At 37.4% G+C, this 24,108-nt stretch overlaps 1 protein-coding gene across 3 annotated transcripts in view; it reads right to left on the bottom strand.

Annotated features, from left to right (window-relative positions):
* Positions 1 to 24,108, bottom strand: part of SMAD5 (SMAD family member 5) — a 55,928-nt gene that overhangs the window by 5,757 nt on the left and 26,063 nt on the right. For all 3 annotated transcript variants that reach the window (XM_047778687.1, XM_047778689.1, XM_047778688.1), the window contains exons 3-6: positions 21,825 to 22,076; positions 16,878 to 16,997; positions 3,471 to 3,692; positions 1,186 to 1,442 (exon numbers count right to left, since the gene is read on the bottom strand). In XM_047778687.1, the coding sequence (XP_047634643.1) occupies positions 1,186 to 1,442; positions 3,471 to 3,692; positions 16,878 to 16,997; positions 21,825 to 22,076 (851 nt within the window). The remainder of the gene's footprint in view (positions 1 to 1,185; positions 1,443 to 3,470; positions 3,693 to 16,877; positions 16,998 to 21,824; positions 22,077 to 24,108) is intronic.

The following is a 24,108-nucleotide window of genomic DNA, read 5'->3' as shown; positions in this document are numbered from 1 at the left end:
CTGGTCTTATTTTTTTTGGGGGGGCTGCACCCACAGCATATGGAGGTTCCAAGGCTAGGAGTCAAATCGGAGCTGTAGCTGCCAGCCTGCACCACAGTCACAGCAACACGGGATCTGAGCTGCGTCTGTAACCTACACCACAGCTCAAGGCAATGCTGGATCCTTAACCCACTGAGCAAGGCCAGGGAGCAAACCTTCGTCCTCATGGATACTAGGCAGATTCGTTTCTGCTGAGCCACAGTGGGAACTCCTATCATTATCATTTTAAGACGGTAAATCACTGGGATGAACTGAGCTGGAACACTTTAGCCTAAAACCCCAAAGAGTGAAACAGAATTTTTTCACTTTTATTTACCAGATTTTTCAAGTTCTCTGCTTCACTGTTTACGGCAGTCCTGGCCCAAGAAAACTGGGCAGCTGTCGTTGGGCTGCAATAGGGGAGTACAAGTCATGTTTCTATAGAAGGGAAGGGAAATGCCTTCGGGGCTACTGACAAACTGCTGCCCAAACTGACCTATAACAAAGCAGCAAGGAAGAACTCGCTGGGCTGTGAGACTGTGGGCCAAAAAGAAAGAACCTATACACAGTGAGTACTAGACAACTGCTCCTCTTTGGCTAAATCCAATTAAGGACCAAGTGGATACAGCATAGGTTGCTTAAATCTATCACTAAAGTTCTAAATTGTGCCCATGAACCATCATTTGGAATGCCAATAAAATCAGGCCAAGAGCAAATAATAAATTTGATAAGTTCTTTGAACTTTTGCAAGTCCTTAATAACAGAGCATAAAACAAGGACAATGATTTTAGTATTGTCAAGAATTCTTTAAGTCAATCTAATGGGATCTAATAATCACTGAAACTGCTAACGCCAAAAGGAACTTAAAAAGCAATTTTAACATTAAATGTTTTCTAGCAATTTAATCTTTAACCGAAATTCTTTATCAACTCAGCCCCTGTTCAGTGTCAAAATCATTATCAACTATTTTATAATGTCTGGATTATAAAATAAAATCTCAGACCAATCACATGGTTTAAATTATAAATTGAAGGATTTCATTTAAAAACCTGTTAAATCAGGTCAAAAGTAATTACTACCTTTCAAAGACTTTTAAGAAATCATAATCTGCAGACATATACTATCATATTTACAGTGACTCGAAGCTACAGATCACAACCTGCTTACCTTGACAAAACTCATTCGAATGGTACACATTTTGGTGAGCTCATACACCGCCTCGAATCCATGATTGACAGACTGGGCCAGAAGCTGAGCAAACTCCTGATTGTTAAAAATTTTGAGGCTGCAGCTGCTGGGAATCTTGCAGACAGTGGTAGGATGGAAGCCGTGATGAAAGTTGCAGTTCCTACTCTGTACAAATATGCTGCTGTCACTGAGGCACTCGGCGTACACCTCTCCACCGACATAGTACAGATGAACACCTTAAAAAGACAGGCATGACAGAAGTCAACTTAAGGAAGCAGTACAATGAAACCAAAGAGACTGTAATAGGTGCAACCAAGAATAACCACTGAACATAACCAGTTTTCAGACAGATGCTACCACTAGGTGGCCTTATATCGCTGAAGATAATCAAGATGTTGATGCCTGCCCACATTTAAAAGGACTCAAATAATTAAGACTTCGGCCTCCGGTCGGTAGCACACTAGGTTACCAGTTCTCAGGGGTTTTTTCCCTTTTCCAACAATCATTTACTGTTTCTATGAGGGGAAACGATGGCAAAAAGATCTCCCTGAAAAACACCTTCTGATGAATCCTTTCAAAGGAATATTGGTGCTATCAACAATCGTAAATAGTTGTTTGGCAAAGAGCTTTGCACTCTTTCTGCTAATGCAAAGGTCAGCTGCAGCTGCATTAAAAAAAGAAAGCTCAGAGTTCCCACCGTGGCGCAGTGGTTAATGAATCCGACTAGGAACCATGAGGTTGCGGGTTCAGTCCCTGCCCTTACTCAGTGGGTTGACGACCCGGCGTTGCCGTGAGCTGTGGTGTAGGTTGCAAACGCGGCTCGGATCATGCGTTGCTGTGGCTCTTGTGTAGGCTGGTGGCTACGGCTCCCATTACACCCCTAGCCTGGGAATCTCCATATGCCGTGAAAGCGGCCCAAGAAATAGCAAAAAAAAAAAAAAAAAAGAAAGCTCTAAGTCACAGACATAATTTCAGACCATAGAAGAGGCTTTAAATGGCGGGTTTATTTTACTTTCCTTTAAAAAGATGTTTTTGACACTTAAATTATATATAAATAATACATGAACATAGCTTTAATATGTAAAAATTAAAATTATATAGCTAAAGCTGAAGTTGTTTCCAACTTTTCACTACTGCAAATAGTACTAAAAAGACCATCACTGTACGCACATACCTCTGCACACATGTGAGTCACAGACTAGCATCGGCTCTGATGCTAAAAACTATGCTTTGCTTCTGAGCAAATAAAAATGACCTGTGGAACAAAGGATCTAGAACTGCATACCAGGGAAAAAGGGAAAAATGATTCTAGAATTGGTGAATTCGCCAAGCAGATTTACTGTATTAAGAAAAATCAATGCATAGAAGAAAGGCATTCTTACCTAAAAAATAATGGCTAGGTGATAATTAAGTCAAAAAACAATGGAAACTTTCTTTCCAACTTATTTTTGGACACAGCATTTTTCTGAATTTCTATAAGAAATTACATCACAATTACAGTTATTCAACTTTTGTCCCTAATTTGGACTAAGACTTTCTCAAGCCAAAAAAACAAAAAGTAGCAAGTAGTAAAAACAAAAGACAGGCAAATGGCTCTACCTGGGATGGGTTCCTTGTGAAAAGTTCCTTGTTTGTTGTGGCAACTGTCTTGTAGCATGAATTATATAAAAAACCTTATTACTGAATTTAAAAGGTGGGAGCAGTGGCAATGAAGGCATTGAAGACTTAAGTCTTTCAAACTGGAGTTTCTACTAGAAACCCTGCTCCTCCAACACAGCAGAAATTCTTATAAGTTGTATCAAGGACTATTCAGCTTTAGCTATATAATTTTAATTTTTAAATATTGAAGCTATATTCATATATTTATATATAATTTAATTGTCAGATATCATAATTTAAAATTTTTAATCTTTCACTGACATTCATATATTCAACAAATATTTTTTATGTATGTACTATGAGTCAGACATCATTCTATGCTACTGAAGATAATGTTGTGAACAAGGCAGATTTCTGTAAAGCTTATATTTCAGTTAAAAAGACAATCAAAAAATAAATATAGAAGTAGTATGATTTCAGATCCTAAGTGTTATGAACAAAAAAATAGCCAGGATAAAGAAAAGAAGTCTGATTGTGTCTTCATTTATTTTCAACATCTGCAACTTGAGGGCAGGACGTTGTGCCTAAAATTTCTCCATATGCCCCAGCACCTTACACTACAAAATGACTCAATTCAACTGAATGCAGGGAAATGTCGAAATCACCTTTTCCAATATGTCGCCTAGTGTTTTCAATTGTCGAATTACGATTAACATTTGACAACAACCCCAAGCAGAATCTACTTTTGTTATTTGAAGGGTCTGTGAATCCATCTACTAACACACTAGTAGAAGACGCATGGAAAGCTTCCCCAACACGATTATTTAATTCATAGTAGACAATTGAACACCAATGTTTGGGCTCTTCATAGGCAACAGGCTGAACATCTGTGAACAAACCAGACAGAAAAAATGTTTAATGATTATGAGATCATAAACTCCAGTTTCTGTGTTTCTCTTTAATCCAACCCAAGCGCTATATGAAAAAGAAAGATTTGGGGCTATTTCACTTAAGTCTCACTGTCTTTCCTGGACCTCAGTCTATATCATAAAAAAAAAAAAAAAAAACCATCAGAAATGCCCTGAATATAACATTTTCTTAAGTCATACATATACAAGGATGGGCAACATCACATTTTATACTGTTTTTCTAGCAGAATCTAATCTGGGTTTAAATTTGAGATGACAAACTTCTGTTTCAACAAACTGAAAGATCCAATTATACCAGTATCTGTTAAATTATTTTAAACAAAAATTTGAACTAAAAAACTAAGTAAGACCCTCAGCAAAATAGGAATAGAATGGAACTTCTTCAACTTGATATAAAAAATGTATAAAAAAATTTATAAAAAATCTAGGGAGTGCCCATCATGGCACAGTGGAAACAAATCTGACTAGGAACCATGAGGTTGAGGGTTCAATCCCTGGCCTCACTCTGTGGGTTAAGGATCTGGCGTTGTCGTGAGTTGTGGTATAGGTCGCAGACTCGGTTCAGATCCTTTGTGGCTGTGGCTGTGGTGTAGGCCGGCAGCTGTAGCTCTGATCTGACACCTAGCCTGGGAACCTCCATATGCTGCAGGTGTGGCCCTAAAAAACAAAAAATAAAAAAATGTAAAAAAATAAAAAACTTACAGTTAACATCATACTTGATGGTGAAAAACTAGAAACTTTCCTGCTAAGATCAGTAACAAGGCAAGGATGTTCTCACCAGTCCTTTTCAATAATATACTGGAAGTCTTAGCTAATGCAATAAGATAAGAAAAGGAAATAAAACACACAGATTGAGAAGGAAGAAATAAACTGTCTTTGTTCACAAATGACATGACTGTCTCTGCAGAAAATCTGAAAGGACTGACAAAAAAACTCCTGGAACTGATAAGCTATTATAGCAAGGTTGTAGAAGGTAATAAGGTTAATATACAAAAGTCAGTCACTTTCCCATACCAGCAATGAACAAGAGGATTTTAAAATTAAAATCTCATTGCCATTTACGTTGGCACTCAAAAAATGAAACACCTAGGTAAAAACCAAACAAAATAGGTATAAGATCTATATGAGGAAACTATAAAACATTAAAGAAAGAAATCAAGGAAGAACTAAGTAAATGAAGATATATGCCATGTTCATGTACAGGAAGCCTCTATAGTCTCAAGATTTCAGTTCTTCCCAGCATGACCTACAGAGTCAAAATCCCAGCAAATCATCTTGTGGATATCAATAAACTGATCCTGAAGTTTATATGGGGAGGCAAAAGACCCAGAATAGCTAACACATTAAAGAACAAAACTGGAAGACTAACGCTATCTAACTGGGGACTCGTTATCAAGCTACAGTAATCAAGCCAGTGTGGTTTGGCTAAAGAGCTGACGAAAAGATCAAAGGAACAGAAATAGAAGCACATAAACATAGTTAACTGATCTTTGACAAAGCATCTCCATTATTTTCAAAAAACAGAGAAAACACAGTCTTTCCAACAAATGGAATAAGAACAACTGACATTCACATGCCAAAAAAAAAAAATCTATTATCATACACCCCTCATGAAAATTACCTCAAAATGGATCACAGACCTATGATACAAAACCATAAAACTCTAGAAGACAACACAGAAGAAAATCTAGATGACTTTGAATATAGTGATGGCTTTAAGATAACACCAAGCACAATTCATGAAAGAAATAATTGATAAGCTAGCCCTCATTAAAATTAAAAACTTCTACTCTGCTAAAGAAACTGTCAAGAGAATAAGTCAAGCCACAGAATGGGAGAATATATTTGCAAAATCCTGATAAAGGACTGTTACGCAGGAGTTCCCACTGTGGCTCAGGAGACCAGTATCCATGAGGATGCAGGTTCAATCCCAGCATGTTAAGAATCCGACGTTGCCATAATCTGTGGTATAGGTGACAGACAGGCTCAGATCTGGCATTGCCATGGCTGTGCATAGGTAGGCAGCTCCAACTCTGATTCCACCCCTACCCTGGGAACTTCCATATGCAATAGATGCAGCCCTAAAAAGAAAAAGAAAAACAACAACAACAAAAGACTGTAACATAAGTATACAAAGAACTCTTAAAACCTAATATCCCAATTAGAAAAACTGGTCAAAGGTGTGAGGAGACATATCACTGAAGAAGCTATAAACATGGCAAATAACCACATATAAAGATGCTCCACATCTTATGTCATCAGGGAAATGCAAATTAAAACAGCAAGGAGATACTACTACACACCCACTAAAATGACCAAAATCCAAAACACTGACAACACCAAATGCTGCTAAGCATGCAGAGCAATAGCAGCTCTCATTCACTGCTGGTAAGAATATAAAATAGTATAGCCACTTTAGGTCAATGTATAAATAAACTACAGTACACCAGATAACAGAATGTTATTTAGCACTAAAAAGAAATGAGTCGTCCAGCCATGAAAAGGTAATGGCAGAGGTGGGGGTAGGGAGACTTAGATGCATATCACTAAGTGAAGAAGCCAATCTGAAAAGGCTACATACTTTAAGACTGCAATTATATGACCGTCTAGAAAAGGCAAAACTATGGAGACAATAAAAAGGTCAGTGGTTGTCAGGGGTTGGGAGATGAACAGGCAGAGCACAGAGGATTTTTAGGGCAGTGAAACTATCCTTTATGATACTATAATGATGGCTACATGTCATTCATTTGTTACAAGCCAAAGAATGTATAACACCAAGAAGCCTAATGTAAACCATGGATTGGGGGTGATAATGCAGTGTCAATGTAGGTTCACTGACTGTAATAAATGTACCGCTCTGATGAGGACTCTGAGAAGTTAGGGAGGCTATACATGTGTGTGCGGAGGGGGCATATACTTTCCACTCAAATTTGCTGTGAACCTAAAGCTGATCTAAAAAAATTAGTGTGAAGAAAGAAAGGAAGGAGGGGGAGAGAAAAAATTATAACTAAGTAACCATTTACACCTTTGGATAAAAGGTGGTATACATTTTAAATGGTAAGTGCTAGAACAGCCCATTGAAATAGGTTAGTACATAATATAAAATACTGGCCAAATTCTTATTAAGGTAAAAATCAACAATTCATAATGGACACAATGGATGAACATGGAAGCTCTTCATGAAGAGCTAGCAGGGTATCTTCCTTGGAGTTGAAACAAGGTAGAGAAGCCATGGACCCTCTTTTTTTTTTTTTTTTTTGTTTTTTCTTCAAGAAAAGCAGAAACAAAAAATGTCCAAGAAAAACACAGGAGTTGTCACAATGCCTACGTAGGCACTGCAAAAGACCTAACTTTTAAAATTCAATTCTGATTATTCAATTGCAAAGAATTCAGATGAGGAGGAACAAAGAAAAACACACCAATGCAGACCTACCTATAGTGAGAAGTCCTAAGAGCTCAGATTTTAAAGAAGTTTATATAAAAGATAGAACAAAGAGGGGCACATAACCAAAGACACACATATAGATGAATAGCAAGAAGTTATAAAAAAAATGCTAAGCCAAAAAAAAGACAATTTTAGTTGGAATAAAAAGAAGAAACAGAGAAGTTTTGTCTCTGCTCAAAGCAAAGGACATATCGTTAACCAGTGAGTCAGGGTATTACAGTTTAACTCTTTTCCTTTTGTTACTCTCTGTCAAAGAAAAAAAAAAAAAAACTCAGAATGTGACTGAAATGAGAAGAAACTTTAGTGAAAAAAGACATCTACAAGGGTAAGAAGATTTGGGTGCCAGGTTCTTCTAAAGGGACTCTGTTTTGGCCAAGACAAATTATATTCCAAGGAATATCTAATATACAATACCACTGAAATTGCACTCTCTGATCACTGGACAATCAGGAGAAAGAACAGGTAAATGATAGATGTGATAAATGTAGTTCATATTTTCAGAAGAAGGATGATAATACCATTTATTGGGTACTACCTATGCTGTATGCCAAGATCATTACAAACTGTCTCATTCAATCAACATACTAACAATTCCTGTGTAATATTATCTCTATTATACAAGTGGAAAAACTTCGGCTTGGCTATTTTTTTAAAGCTACTCTAAGTTGCAAAGCAAATTAAGTAGAGATTTGGGAATTCAAATCCAGAAATTCATGTTCTGAGTTTGCTCTAAATGAAGATCGATTCTATGAATAGTAATCAAATTAGTATGGGAAAATTCCTAGATAAATTCTAGATTTTGAAAAAGCAAAAATATTACTCAAACATTAACAATATTAGTAGCGGGGCCTAAAATTTAACCACTTTTAGGAATGTGCAGCTCCTGGGCAAATAGAGTGGGACATACAGTCATTCCATATTATCACAAACATACACAAAACACACAAAGACCTCATTCTTCTAAGAAATATATACAATGACAGCACCTTGCGTCCTCTAAACTTGTGACAAACTAAGAAGATTAAGGTCTCAAAGTGACTTTAAAACCACAAAGCAGGAAACCATAAAAAAAAAAAAAACACAACCTACAGAATGGGAGAAAATAGTTTCAAATGATGCAACTGACAAGGGCTTAATCTCAAAAATATACAAACAACTTATACAACTCAATAGCAAAAAACCCAACAACCCAATTGAAAATTGGGCAAAAGACCTGAACAGACATTTCTCCCAAGAAGATACATTAGATGGCCAACAGGCACAAGAAAAAAATAATCAACATCACTGATTATGAAAGAAATGCAAATCAAAACTACTATGAGGTACCACCTCACACCAGTCAGAATGGCCATCATTAATAAATCCACAAATAACAAATGCTGGAGAGGGTGTGGAGAAGAGGGAACCCTCTACACTGTTGGTGGGAATGTAAACTGGTACAGCCACTATGGATAACAGTAACTAAATACAGAAATACCATTTGATCCAGCAATCCCAAGCTTGGGCATATACTCGGACAAAACTTTCCTTGAAAAAGACACATGCACCCACATGTTCATTGCAGCACTATTCACAATAACCAAGACATGGAAACAACCTAAATGTCCATTGACATATGAATGGATTAAGAAAATGTGGTATATATACACAATGGAATACTACTCAGCCATAAAAAAGAACAGAATCATGCCATGTGCAGCAACATGCATGGAACGAGAGGCTCTCATATGGAGTGAAGTAAGTCAGAAAGAGAAAGACAAATACCATGTGATATCGCTAATATCTGGAATCTAATATATGGCACAAAGGAACCTTTCCACAGAAAAGAAACTCATGGACCTGGCGAACAGACTTGTGGTTGTTGGGGGGGGAGAAGCGAGTGGAATTGAATGAGAATCTGGGGTTAAAAGATGCAAACAATTGTATTTGGAAAGGATAAACAATGAGATCCTCTCTATAGCTCTGGGAACGATAGTCACTTATGATGGAGCATGATGGAAGATAATGTGAGAAAAAGAATGTATATATGCATGTGTGACTGGGTCACTTTACTGCACAGTAGAAAACTGACAAAATACTGTAAATCAACTATAATGGAAAAAAATAAAAACCATTAAAAAATTTTTTTTTAAATTTAATAGTAAAGTGAGAAAGGCTACAGAAAAAAAAAATAGCGAGATACCACTTCACACCCATTAGGATACTATTCTTTAAGGGGGGAAAAAAAAAGAAATAAAATAACAAGTGTTGGCAAAAATACGGAGAAATTGGAACCCTACTGCACTCCTGGTGAAAAAGTAATGGTGCAACCACCGTGGAAAACAGTTTGGTAGTTCCTCAAAATGCTAAACATAAAATCCAGAAATTCTATTTCCAGGCATGTAATACCAAATGAATTAAAAAACAGAGATTTGGAGTTCCCATCATGGTGCAGTGGAAACAAATCCGGCTAGGAACCATGAGGTTGCAGGTTTGATCCTTGGCCTCGCTCAGCAGGTCAAAGATTCAGCATTGCCATGAGCTATGGTGTAGGTAGAAGATGCGGCTCGGATCTGGCATTGCTGTGGCTGTGGCGTAGGCCGGCGGCTACAGCTCAATTAGACCCCTAGCCTGGGAACCTCCATATGCCATGGGTGCAGCCCTAAAAAGACAAAAAGACACACACAAACACAGACACACACAAACAGAGATTCAAACAGATACCTATACACTGATGTTCACAAGCAGCACTGTTCAGGATTGTCAAAAGCTGTAAACAACCCAAATGTCCATTAAGTGATAAATGGATAAAGCAAATATGTTATAGCCATACAACAGAGTATTTTCAGCCTTAAAAAGGAATGAAATTCTAATACATGCTATGACCTGGATAAATCCTGAAAACATTATGCTAAGTGAAATAAGCCAGACACCAAAGAACAAAAATAAGGTTCCACTTAGACAGAGTAATTAGAATAGTCAAGCTCACAGAGATAGTAAGCAGAATGGTAGTTACCAAGGGGGTAAGGTGAGGGGGAATAGGAAGTTATTATTCAACAAGTAGAGTTCTGTTTGAGATGATGAAAAGTTCTGAAAACAGTGATGACTGCATGATACTGTGGATGTACTTAGTGCTACTGAATTGCACATTTGAACAGCAGAGACCCCAAAACTAACAGAAGTGAAAGTAGAAATAAATGATTCAGTAGCAATAGCTGGGGACTTCAACCTCCCTCTCTCAATAATTGACAGAACTAAAAAGGAAATAAACAAGGATACAGAAGAACTGAACAATACCATTGACCAACTTTCATCTAACTGAAATCCACAGACCCTATGACACCTTACAACATCAAAATACATGGTTTTTTCAAAGGCACATGGAATATTCTCTAAAAGAGTCTACATGTTTTTCCAGGTGTTAGCAAACCTTTTCTGCCCACGAGGTCTACCAACATATAAAAAGGATTATATAGCATGACCAAGTGGGATGCAAATACTTTAGGTTTTATCTCTGTCATATATTCTTTAACAATCCTTTAATAAGCTCAAAACCATTCTTAGGTCACAGGCTATACAACACAGGCATAAAACAAGTTTCAAAATTTAAAAGAACCGAAATCATGCAAAATATGTTCACTGCTCATAATAGAACTAAGTTAGGAATCAATAACAGAAGGAAATTTAGGAAATCTTGAAATATCTGGATATTGATTAACATGCTACTAAATAATCCATGGGCCAAAGAAGAAGCCACAAGGGCAATTTAAAAATATTTTGAACTGGATAAAAATGAAAACAAATACATCAAAACTTATGCGGATTGCGCCTATGTTCAAGAGCATCACTGAAATAAGATTAAGATCTCGCTCTCGCTCTCTTTTTTTGTCAAGGATTTTGGAAGCTCTGCTTTGTATTATGTGATGATAGTAATAAATAAATAATTCCTCTGGTATTAAAAAAAAAAACTTATGCGATGCAATTAAAGGCTTGGTTAGAAGGAAATGAGTAGTTTTGAACACCTATGCTAAAAAAGAAGCAACTGGAATTCCCTCTAAGGCACAGCAGGTTAAGGATCCAGAATTGTCTCCGAAGCAGCTCAAGCTGCTGCTGAGGTGTGGGTTCAATCCCCAGCTTGGTGCAGAGGGTTAAGGATCCGGGGTTACCACAACCATGGCTTGGATTCAATTGGTGGCATGGAAACTTCAGTATGTTGCAAGTGTGGCTAAATAAGCAAGTAAGTAAGTAAATAAATAAATAAATAAAAGAATCAAACAGCTTGAATTAATAACTTAAGTGTCCAGGGAGTTCCTGTTGTAGCTCAGTGGGTTAAGAACCCAACCAGTATCCATGAGGATGTGGGTTTCATAGCTGGCCTCAATCAGTAAGTTAAGGATCTGTTGTTGCCATAAGCTGTGGGGTATGTCATAGACAAGGCTTGGATCCCATGTTGCTGTGGCTGTGGTGTAGGCTGGCAGCTGCAGTTCCAATTCAACCCCTACCCTGGGAAGAAAAGCAAACCGAACCCAAGCAAGAAGAATAAAGGAGATAAAGATTAAAATAGACTTCAATGAAAAAGAGAAAAGCTGTTTCTTTCAAAAGATCAACAAAATTGATAACGTCTTATAGAAACTAAGCGAGAAAAAAAGAATAATAAAAAAAAGAATAATAGCAAAGGAAACCAAAAAGAAAACAAAAAGACAACTTTCAGAATGGGAGAAAATAGTTTCAAATGATGCAACCGACAAGGGCTTAATCTCTAGAATATACAAACAACTTATATAACCCAACAGCAAAAAAGCCAATCAAGCAATGGAAAAATGGGCAAAAGACCTGAATAGACTGTTCTCCAAAGAAGATATATAGATGGCCAGCAAATACATGAAAAAATGCTCAACATCGCTGATTATAAGAGAAATGCAAATCAAAACTACCATGAGATACCACCTCACACCAGTCAGAATGGCCATCATTAATAAATCCACAAATAACAAGTGCTGGAGGGGCTGTGGAGAAAAGGGAACCCTCCTTCACTGCTGGTGGGAATGTAAACTGGTATAGCCACTATGGAGAACAGTTTGGAGATACCTTAGAAATCTATACATAGAACTTCCATATGGGCATATATCCGGACAAAACTCTACTTAAAAGAGACACATGCACCCGCAATGTTCATTGCAGCACTATTCACAATAGCCAGGACGTGGAAACAACCCAAATGGCCATCAACAGATGACTGGATTCGGAAGATGTGGTATATATACACAATGGAATACTACTCAGCCATAAAAAAGAAGGACATAATGCCATTTGCAGCAACATGGATGGAATTAGAGAATCTCATACTGAGTGAAATGAGCCAGAAAGACAAAGACAAATACCATATGATATCACTTATAACTGGAATCTAATATTCAGCACAAATGAACATCTCCACAGAAAAGAAAACCATAGACTTGGAGAAGAGACTTGTGGCTGCCTGATGGGAGGGGGAGAGAGTGGGAGGGATCAGGAGCTTGGGCTTATCAGACACAACTTAGAATAGATTTACAAGGAGATCCTGCTGAATAGCATTGAGAACTTTGTCCAGATACTCATGCTGCAACAGAACAAAGGGTGGGGAAAAAAATGTAATTGTAATGTATACATGTAAGGATAACTTGATCCCCTTGCTGTACAGCGGGAAAATAAAAAAAAATAAAAAATAAAAATAAATAAATAAATAAATTCAGGAGCAAAAAAAAAAAATAATAATAATAAATGAACTACCCAAATTAGGAATCAGTACCTACTCCTACAGTAGAAAGATTTTAAAAAAACAAACCCTTTATATTAACAAATTAGACAATTTAAATGAGATGGACAACCCCCTAGAAAGATATAAATTACCAAAACTGACACAAGAAAAAACAAACTCTGAATAGACCAATATAACAACTAAAGAAACTTGAATTGATAATTTAAAGTCCTCCCACAAATAAAAATCCAGGCCCAAATGATTTCACTGATAAATTCTATCACATATTTAAAAAGGAAATAACACTGACACCTCACAATATCTTCCAAAAATAGGAGGGAACTATTCCCAACTCATTCCATGAGGTTGTAATTACCCGAGAGCAATATCAACAAGGGACATCACAAAAAAAATTACAGATCATTGTTCCTCAAAAATATATAAGCAAAAATACTCAACAAAATATATTCAACTAAACCTAACCTAGCAATCTATAAAAAAGGATTAGGAGTTCCCGTCGTGGTGCAGTGGTTAACGAATCCGACTAGGAACCATGAGGTGGTGGGTTCGATCCCTCGCCTTGCTCAGTGGGTTAAGGATCCGGTGTTGCCGTGAGCTGTGGTGTAAGGTTGCAGATGCAGCTCGGATCCCACGTGGCTGTGGCTCTGGCGTAGGCCGGCGGCTACAGCTCCGATTGGACCCCTATCCTGGGAACCTCCATGTGCCGTGAGAGCGGCCCTATAAAAAGACAAAAAAAAAAGGATTATACACCATGACCCCATGGGATTTCTTTTTTTGCCACACTTGCAACATATAGAAATTCCCAGGCTGGAGATTGAATCCAAGCCATAGTTGTGGCAAAAAAAAAAAAAAAGTAATCCAGTCTTTTACCACTAATTATGATGACAGCTGTTGGTTTTCCACATACGCCCCTTAATAAGAAGAAGAAAGAGAAGTTAAAGACATCCAGGTTGGAGAGGTAAAAATAATACTATTCTTTATTCATCGATGACATGCTTCTATATTCAGAAGACCCTCAGGAATCCATATTTGCACACACACAAAAAAAACCTACTATTAGAACCAACATGTGACTTCGTCAAGGTTGCAGGTTATAAGATTAATATACAAAAATCAATTGTATTTTTTAATTAAAAATGTTTCATCTTTTTTCAGTTTTATTGATATAGGTGACATACAGAACTGTATAAGTTTAAAGTGTAGAGCATAATGATTGATTTTACACACATCATGAAACATTTACCACAATTAAGTTTAATGAACATCCATCATCTCATACAGACACAAAATTAGAGAAACAGAAAAAAATTTTTTCCTTGTGATGAGAAAACCCTTCAGATTTACTCTTAACAACTTCATACATAACATATAGCAGTGTTAATTACAGTTATCATGTTGTATATTATATCCCTAGTACTGGAAATCTGTGTCTTAGGGCTGTCTTCATTCAATCAATTGTATTTCTATCTACTAATGAAGAATAAAAGCATGAAATTAAAAAAAAAATTCCACTCATTTGGCAATAAATTTAAAAAGAACAAAAGTAAAAGACTTACATACTGAAACTGAAGATCTAAAGTAAATGGAGAGGGAGTTCCCATTGTGGCTCAGCCGAAATGAACCCGACTAGAAACCATGAGGATACAGGTTCGACCCCTGGCCTTGCTCAGTGGTTAAGGATCCTGTGTTGCCGTGAGCAGCAGTGTAGATCACAGAAGAGGCCTGGATCTGGCATTGCCGTGGCTGTGGCGCAGGCTGGCAGCTATAGCTCCAATTTGACCCTCAGGGAACTTCCACGTGCCACACCTGAGCCCCTAAAAAGAATAAAATAAATGGAGAGACATTCCATGCCTGTGTACTAGAAGATGATGGCAAATCTCCCCCAAGCCGACTTAAAGCCTCAAGAGGGAGGGGAGGGAGGGGAGACTGGGAGTTTGGGGTTGGTAGCTGCAAACTATTACATTTGGAGTGGATAGGCAATGAAGTCCTGCTGTGTGGCACAGGAAACAAGTGAAGGAACTAGTGACAGAAATCCAGTCACTAGTGATGGAACATGATAGAAGATAATGTAAGAAAAATTATGTATGTATATGCATAACTAGGTCACTGTGCTGTACAGCAGAAAATGAGAGAACACTATAAATCAACTATAATTAAAAAAAAAGAAACCATGGCAAAAAAAAAAAAAGATTCAATGTGGCCTCTATCAAAATCCAAGGAGGGGTTTTTTTTGGGGGGACAGACAAACTGATACTAAAATGATATGGAAATACAAAGAATGCAAAATTACCAAACAATTTTCAAAAAGTACAAAGTTGGAGGACTAACATCTGTCATTTTCAAAGCTCCCTATAAAATTTTAGTAATCAAAACTATGAGGCAAGACAAAAAAAAAAGGGGGAGTTCCTGTTGTGGCTCAGTGGTAATGAATCTGACTAATAGCCATGAGGACACAGGTTCAATCCCTGGCCTCACTTAGTGGGTTAAGGATCCAGTGTTGCCAGGAACTGTGGTGTAGCCTGGCAGCTACAGCTGTGATTTGACCCCTAGCCTGGAAACTTCCACATGCTGCGGGTGTGACCCTAAAAAAAAAAACAAAACCAAAACCAAAAACAAAAATGTGAGGCATAGCTACACGGGTCAATGAATAAAACTGAGAGTCCCCAAAAAAATTCTCCCATTTATAGTAAACTGATTTTTCACAGAGATGCCAAGGCAATTTAATGGAGAAATGGTACTCTTTCAACAGCTAAGCTGATAGAACCCGCTGGATAAAGACTTGCACAAAGATGAGTTTAGACCTTTACTATACAAAAAGCTTAACTCAAAATGAATCTTAGACTTATGAATAAGAGCTAAAGACCTAGGAGAAAACACAGGAGAATAATTTTTATGACCCTGGGGTAGACGAAGATTTCTTAGATGCAACACCAAAGCATGATCCAAAAAAGAAAAGAAAAAAAAACTGTTAAACTGAACTTCATCCAAATTAAAACGTTTGTGTTTCAAAAGACACCATTAAGAAAATGAAAAGACAACACACAGACTCAAAGAAAAAATTTGCAAATCATATTGTGATAAAGGACTGCTATCCAACATACATAAAGAACCCTTACACCTCAATAAGAAAAACACCCAATTTAAAAACTAAGCAAAAGATTATTAAATAAAAATTTCACCAAAAAGATACATGGATGGCTAATAAGTACCAAAAAAAAATGTTCAAAATCATTACTCGTTAGGGAAAATGCAAATTAAAACAAATGAGATATCACTTCACACCCACTAGGATAAATGTATCAAAAGATAAACAGTGTTAGGAGGATGTAAAGAAACTGGAATTCTCATATGGTAGTGGTAAGAATGCAAAATGGTACTGCCACTTTATGGTGATTTGGCAGTCTTTCTTAGTATTTAAATTTTCCCTGTGACTCAGAAAAATAAAAACAAGGTCTACACAAAGACTTATCTGCAAATGTTTATAGGACGAAATCTAGAAAAAATGCAAATGTCCATCAACTGATAAATGGGTAAACGAAATGTGGTCCAGTGAAATACGGTTCCGAAACAAAAAAGGATGAACTACTGACAGATACTGCAACACGGAGGAATCTTAAAGACACTATGCTAAGTGAAAGAAGCCAGGTGCAAAAAGACTACACATTGTTCAGAAAAGGCAAATCTACAGGAAGAGAAAACTGACTAGGTTTCTGGAGCTGAGGGGTAGGAGGAGAAAGACAACAAGCAGGCACAAGGGCTATTCCTAAAGGGTTATGGAAATGTTCTCAAACTAGATCATGGCAATGGTGTAAAACTTTACACATTTACTAAGAATCACCACATCATACACTTAAAATGATAAATTTCATGGTATATAAATTCTACCACAATAAAGTTGTTTTTTAAAAGTGGTTGAGAAGTTAAAAAAACAACAACAAAGTAAATATTGTATTTCTCTTACCTCTGCTAGATATGCTGGGCATAATCTGAGGAATCATATTATTGCTTGTATCCATGGGCTGGGAATTGTCTTGACCCATCTGATCATCTGGTGGCATATAGGCAGGAGGAGGAGTATCAGCTATGAGGAAGAAAACGAGACAAGTCCCACAAGAACAGTTAAAATACTCATCCTGCTCAGAGTTAATCTAAAAGCATCAGAAAATTCTTAAGATTACCAACAGGATTCATTACTGAACATCACAGACACATAAAAATGTAGGACGTTATCTCATGGCAAGGGAAAAGAAGAAACATACCCATTAGCTACCAAAAACCTACTGCAAGTCTACATGTATTTGGTCCAACCCAGGATAGCAAGGTGACTGTTAAAATTCACTAAAACAGAACTCAAGGTCAAGAATTTTGCCTTTATTTGCTTAGAATCACATGCTCAGAGAAACTGCAACTACCGGAAATCCATCTGAAAGCCACATATTATCCTCATTTAGATACCTACATATACATTTTTAAATTATCAAGATCATGACATACTGTCCATTGTTACTTAAACCTGGAAAATAAAACTATGCTCTTTCAAAATTTACCAGCAACATGAACAGCAGCTAATTCTTTTGCAACATCCTAAGCTGGTTGTATTGTCCTATTAAATGGCTAAGTAACTCTCTTAGGAAATTGAATGTTAACTAGAAAATCTTCTGAGTTCCAACATTTGTGGCTGAAAATCTTTACAAGAGCTACAGCTATACTCCTTTGTCTCAGTTAACTATAAATACTGACTATAACTTGTCTTTTCACCTTGGGTTTGTACAAGATGTTTTCTGAGACAAAGCACAGCACTAAATCTAGAACAAAGTATGAAAACTGGTTTTTAGAGCAAGTTAAACAGTTGAAACAACTCCTCTTCAAAAAAGCAAAAATAAAACTTCAACCAATATTTCACTGCATTAGAGAAACCACAAAGTATATATTTACATATGACTCTGCCTACAATAGTAGCCATTCCAATATTTCTTCACAGACCTAAGGATGTATCCACACAGGCATGCCACTGACAAAACTTATCAACTTTAAAAATCTACTTATGATCTTTCTTTAGGCATATCAGTTCGTCAGTTATCTAATTAAATATAACTGGGGGTTTATTTTAACCTAACGACATTTAAAATGATTTAACAAGCAATGCAGCAAAGATAAAAGAGCATAGACTTTAGAATCAGAGAAACCTGGGCCTGAACCCCCACTTATTAATTGTGTGGCCTAAAGCAAGGCCAAACTCTTGGGGGTAATACCAGTTTCATTTTCTATCTGTAAAATTAAAATATCTATCTCAAATGGTTGTTTTCACGATTAAATTTAATGCAGTACTTTTTTTTATCTTGAACTTTTTAAAAGTAATTTTTATTTTTTCCATTATAGTTGGTTTATGGTGTTCTGTCAGTTTGCTACTGTAAAGTGACCCAGTCACACATACATATATACATTCTTTTCCTCACATTATCCTCCATCATGCTCCATCATAAGTGACTAGATACAATTTCCAGTGCTATACAGCAGGATCTCATTGCTTATCCATTCCAAATACAGTAGTTTGCATCTTTTAACCCAGATTCCCTTCAATCCCACTGCCTCCCCCTCCTCCCTGGCAACCACAAGGCTATTTTCCAAGTCCATGAGTTTCTTTTCTGTGGAAAGGTTCCTTTGTGCCATATATTAGATTCCAGATATTAGCGATATCACATGGTATTTCTTTCTGACTGACTTCACTCCGTATGAGAGCCTCTCGTTCCATGCATGTTGCTGCAAATGGCATGATTCTGTTCTTTTGTATGGCTGAGTAGTATTCCATTGTGTATATATAGCACATCTTCTTAATCTATTCATCTCTCGATGCAGAATCTTTTCATTGCAGTATCAGTTATATAAAATGCACTTAATAAATGGTACGTGGTATTATAAGTTATGTGAAAACAGATATGTTAAATACAGCTAATTTCTTTGCTGTTGTTGTTTTGGTCAAATTTAATTTTAATGCCTCAATATATGCATGGATTTAGTCATCTAAATGGTCCAATAAATGGTCAAGTGATACCAAAACCACTTTTCCAGTTTATCTACTTTACTCCATATTCATCAAACAGATAGTTTTCTGTCTTAATGTTTTTGATAAGCTTTTACTACACTCTGCCTTTAAAGTTACCTAAGATTCCTTTCTGTGAAACTGCTCAAGTTAAATAACACGATTTGGCTTCAATCTCTCAAGGTGTAACTTGATGTAGGGGTATATCTATAGTTAGCAGTAAATGTATTTATGTGTTGCCATAATCTTATCCACTCATTTAGCAAATATTTATTGAGGATCTTCTGTATACCAGACACTGATATAGGTATGGGGATGTGCCAATAAAAAAAGATGCTATAAAAATCTGTTTGCATGGAGTTTATCGTCAAGATAGAGAGGTAAAAGACACACCAAGTAAATAAAGACAATATTTGCTATTTGGATTGTAATAAATGCTATAGAGAAAAACCAAGCAATGAGAAAAGGTGGGTTGGGAGGAGGGAGTACAATTATTTTACTTTATTGTCATTTTTAATGACACCCCAAACACCCCAAAAGTGTTTGCTTTTATAAAAAATTCAATTTACTTAAACAAAAAAATAAAAATAGTCCACCCATTTCCCCCACTCCCACCTCTGCCAACCACCAATCTGTTCTCTGTATCTACAAGCTTATTTATTTGTTTATTTATTTTAGATTACATATATGAGAGAGATCATATGGTATTTGTCTTGCTTGGTTGTTTTTTTTTTTTGGTCTTTTTTTGCTATTTCTTGGGCCGCTCCCGCGGCATATAGAGGTTCCCAGGCTAGGGGTCCAATCGGAGCTGTAGCCACCATCCTACACCAGAGCCACAGCAACTCGGGATCCGAGCCGCATCTGCAACCTACACCACAGCTCACGGCAACGCCGGATCCTTTAACCCACTGAGCAAGGGAAGGGACCGAACCCGCAACCTCATGGTTCCTAGTCGGATTCGTTAACCACTGCGCCACGACGGGAACTCCTGTCTTGCTTGGTTTTATTTCACACAGCATAATGCCCTCAAGGTCTATCCGTGTTGTCGCAAATGGCAAGATTTCATTCTTTTTTATGGGTGGATAATATTCCTGTGTGTGCACATATCTTCTTTATACATTCATCTACTGAAGGGCACTTAGGTTGCTTCCAAATTATAGCTACTGTAAATAAGAATGCAGTGAATATGAGGGTGCAGATACCCTTTCGGGTTAGTGTTTTTGTTTTCTTTGGATAAATATCCAGCAATAGACTTGCAGCACATGGTTATTCTATTTTTTTTTTTTTTTTGGTCTTTTGTCTTTTTAGGGCCACACTGGAGGCATATGGAAGTTCCCAGGCTAGGGGTTTAAATGGAGCTGTTGCTGCTGGCCTACACCAAAGCCACAGCAATGCCAGATCTGAGCTGTGTCTGCAACCTACACCACAGCTCATGGCAACACTGGATCCTTAATCCACTGAGCAAGGCAAGGGATCGAATCTGCAACCTCATGGTTCCGGGTTGGATTCATTTCCGCTGCGCCACGACGGGAACTCCTATTTTCAATTTTTTGAGGAAACTTCATACCATTTTCAAAAGTGGCTGTAACGAATCTCCATCCCCATCAATAATGCCTAAGAGTTCTTTTTTCTATACCCTTCTCAATACTTGTTATCTCCATCTTTTTAATGACAGCCATTCTAAGAGGTGCTAAGTGGTATCTCACTGTGGTTTTGACCTGCATGTCCTTGATAAATGATGTACAGCATCTTTTCATGTACCTGTTGGCTAATTGTATGTCTTCTTTGGAAAAGAGTCTATTCAGATATTCCACCCATTTTTAAATAGAACTGTTTTCTTTCTATGCCACTGAGTTGTATGAGTTCATCATCTATTTTGCATATTAGCCCCTTATCAGACACATCATTCACAAATTTTTTTTTCCATTCAGTAGACTGCTTTTTCATTTTGTTGATGATTTACCTTGCCAGCAGAAACTTTTTCTTTTTGGCCGCACCTGCAGCATGTGGAAGTTCCTGGGCCAGGGATCAAACCTACACCAACAGCAGTGACCTGAGCAACAGCAGTGACAACACCAGATCCTTAATCCACGGTCACACAAGAAAACTCCCAAAACTTTTTAGTTTGATGTAGTCTCAGCTGTGTATTTTTGCTCTTGTTGCTTTTGCTTTTAGTGTCAGATTCAAAAAATCATCACCAAGACTCATGTTAAGGAGTTTACCACCTACGTTTTCGTCTAGGAGTTTTACGATTTCAAGTCTTACATTCAATCTTTAACGCGTTTTGAGTTAATTTCTGAGTATGGTGTGAGAGAGTGGTCCAATCTCATCCTTTTGCATGTAGCTGTCCAGTTTTCCCAACACTATTTGTTGAAGAGACTATCGTTTCCTCAATGTGTATTCTTGGCTCCTTTGCTGTAAATCAACTGGCCGTTCTTGCATGAGTTTGGACTCTCTTTTCTGCTCCATTGACCTACGTATCTTGTTTTTATGTCAACGTTATACTCTTTTGATTACTATAGCTTTGTAATACAGTTTGAAATCAGGGAGTATGACGCCTTCAGTTTCATCCTTCTTTCTCAAAACTTGGGCTATTCAGGGTCTTTCATGGTTCCATACAAATTTTAGGACTGTTTAGTTACATTTTGTGAAAAACTATGTCTATGTACATTTTTTTAAACATATGGTACTTGACAAAATAAATAAATCCAAAACTCTTCCGGAAATCAAAAAATTACCAAAGAATAAATAGTCTAATAAAACAGTTAACTATTGGCATAGTAACGATTCACCCAGAGGATAAGCTGTAAAAGAACAATTCTCAGGAATTTTTTTTTTTTTTTTGGTATCAATAAAATAAATTCTTACCTGGGAGCTGAAATGGACTTCCTGGTCCAGAACTTGCTGGGGAGTTGGGATACGTGCTGCTAGCAGGAGAAGGAGGGTAGGGACTATTCGGAGATAAGGGAAAAGGAGTGTTGTTGGGCTGATGGAAAGAATCTGGAAACGTTGCATTTTGTGGCATGTGTGGTTCATTGTGGCTTAAGTTTCTAAACTGAACCAGAAGGCTGTGTTGTGGATTGAATTCATTATGACGAGGCACTAATACTGGAGGTAAGACTGAAAGACAAAAATCAAAAGTCATTTGTCGGCAATGACTAACAAACATCTCATACACCTGAAGGGAAAGATAGAAAGGATTCAGGGAAGATTATAAACCTATTAAAACAATTTACTTTTAGGAAGGGCTGTTTTGTAGAACACTGAATCTGTATTTACATAATAACTAAAACAAAAATTCTTTAAGCATTCAGCCTATACGAAATACTCTGAAAGACACAGCACCCAGAGCAGAGAAGACACCACTCCTGGAGTTCTATAGCAGATCAAGCACATTTAAAAACAACCATAATTACAATATAGGGAAAATAGACAATATTTATAAAAACCATAAATAGGTTCGATCTCTGGCCTGGGAACCTCCACATGCCACAAGTGTGGCCAAAACAAAACTATAAATAGAGTATAACTTTTAAGAATTTTAAATTCCCATGTTGTACACCTGAAACATATAATATTGAACATCAACTATACCTTAAAAAAAAAAGATTAATTATGTCATCATCTCTTTAGATGTTGCTGCTGGTGATCTTGCTTTTTATCTACATGCAACAGGGAATATATTCCAAACCACATGCACAAAAGTATCATCCATCCTTTAGCTGCAAACAGGGCAGCTATTTTCATGACATTACTGCTTCTTTACATATTTGCTCTTTACCATTCAAGGCTGTGCAAGCTTTTAACGAAATAAGATATTCACATGATTTGAAATAAAATAGTGGATTTTTTAATTAATTTATTTATTTTTGCTTTATAGGGCTGCACCTGTGGCACATGGAGTTTCCCAGGCTAGGGGTCAAATGGGAGCTGTAGCTGCCAGCCTACACCACAGCCACAGCCACAGCCACAGCCACACGGGATTGGAGCTGCACCTGTGACCTACACCACAGCTCACGACAATGCCAAATTCTTAACCCACTGAGAGAGGCCAGGGATCGAACCAGAAACCTCATGGTTCCTAGTCGGATTCGTTTCCACTTCGCCACAACGGGAACTCCAAAATAGTGGATTTTTTTAGTTAAAGAAAATAGATAAATAGAGAAATCAAACAAAATACTGTGAAAAAGAGAGTATATGACTGGGCATCAAAGACCTGGGAGGGTTTCACACAGAGGTGCTGGGGTGGAGAGAGTGAAGGAAGGAGATAACAAAGGACATCAGGAGGCCTAAGCTCTGAATGGAAGGGTGTACGTCGGGGGCGGGGGCGGGGGGGGGGGAATATATAAAACTAGAGTAGAGGTGAGGTCAGCTATGCACATGCCCTGAAAGCTTCTGTGTTTCCAACTTTGAACATTTCATTGTTGTTTGCAAGCTCCTTGCATTTTTACCTTCTTCAGTAACATTTTCCCTAATGAAAACAGCAACATTTCCTAGGTAGACGTTTTCCATTCAAAATATTTTTATAAAAACATAACCGTAATGAAAACATATAAAGAAAGCCTAAACATTTTCAGAAGATACTTTTTATTTTTTTTTAAAGAACATACTTTTTAAAAGATTCACTTTGAATAAATGTTTGAATAACATTCATTTTCTGTAAGGACTCGAGTGATCAGGAGTTCCCACTGTGGCCTAGGTGGCTAAATACCCAACTAGTTAGAATCCATGAGGATGCGGGTTTGATCCCTGGCCTTGCTCAGTGGGTTAAGGATCCAGCATTGCTGCAAGTTGTGGCTTGGATCTGGCATTGCTGTGGCTGTAGTGTAGGACGGCAACTGCAGCTCCAATTCAGCCCCTAGCTGGGAACTGCCATAAGCCACGGGTGTAGCCCTAAAAAGACAGATAGACAGACACTCAGACAGACAGACAGACAGACAGGCTGTAGTGTAGGACGGCAACTGCAGCTCCGATTCAGCCCCTAGCTAGGAACTGCCATAAGCCACGGGTGTAGCCCTAAAAAGAGAGACAGACAGACACTCAGACAGGAAGAAAGAATAAAGACTCAAGCCATCAATCACACACCTTTCCCTATAGGAAACTGAAACAAAATTGCTTTCTCTCACCTCTTTCTGTACCAATTCATTTCTTG

This window comes from Phacochoerus africanus, chromosome 4 (assembly GCF_016906955.1).
Source record: "Phacochoerus africanus isolate WHEZ1 chromosome 4, ROS_Pafr_v1, whole genome shotgun sequence".
Lineage (NCBI taxonomy): Eukaryota > Metazoa > Chordata > Mammalia > Artiodactyla > Suidae > Phacochoerus > Phacochoerus africanus.
This window is presented reverse-complemented; position numbering and strand designations above follow the sequence as displayed.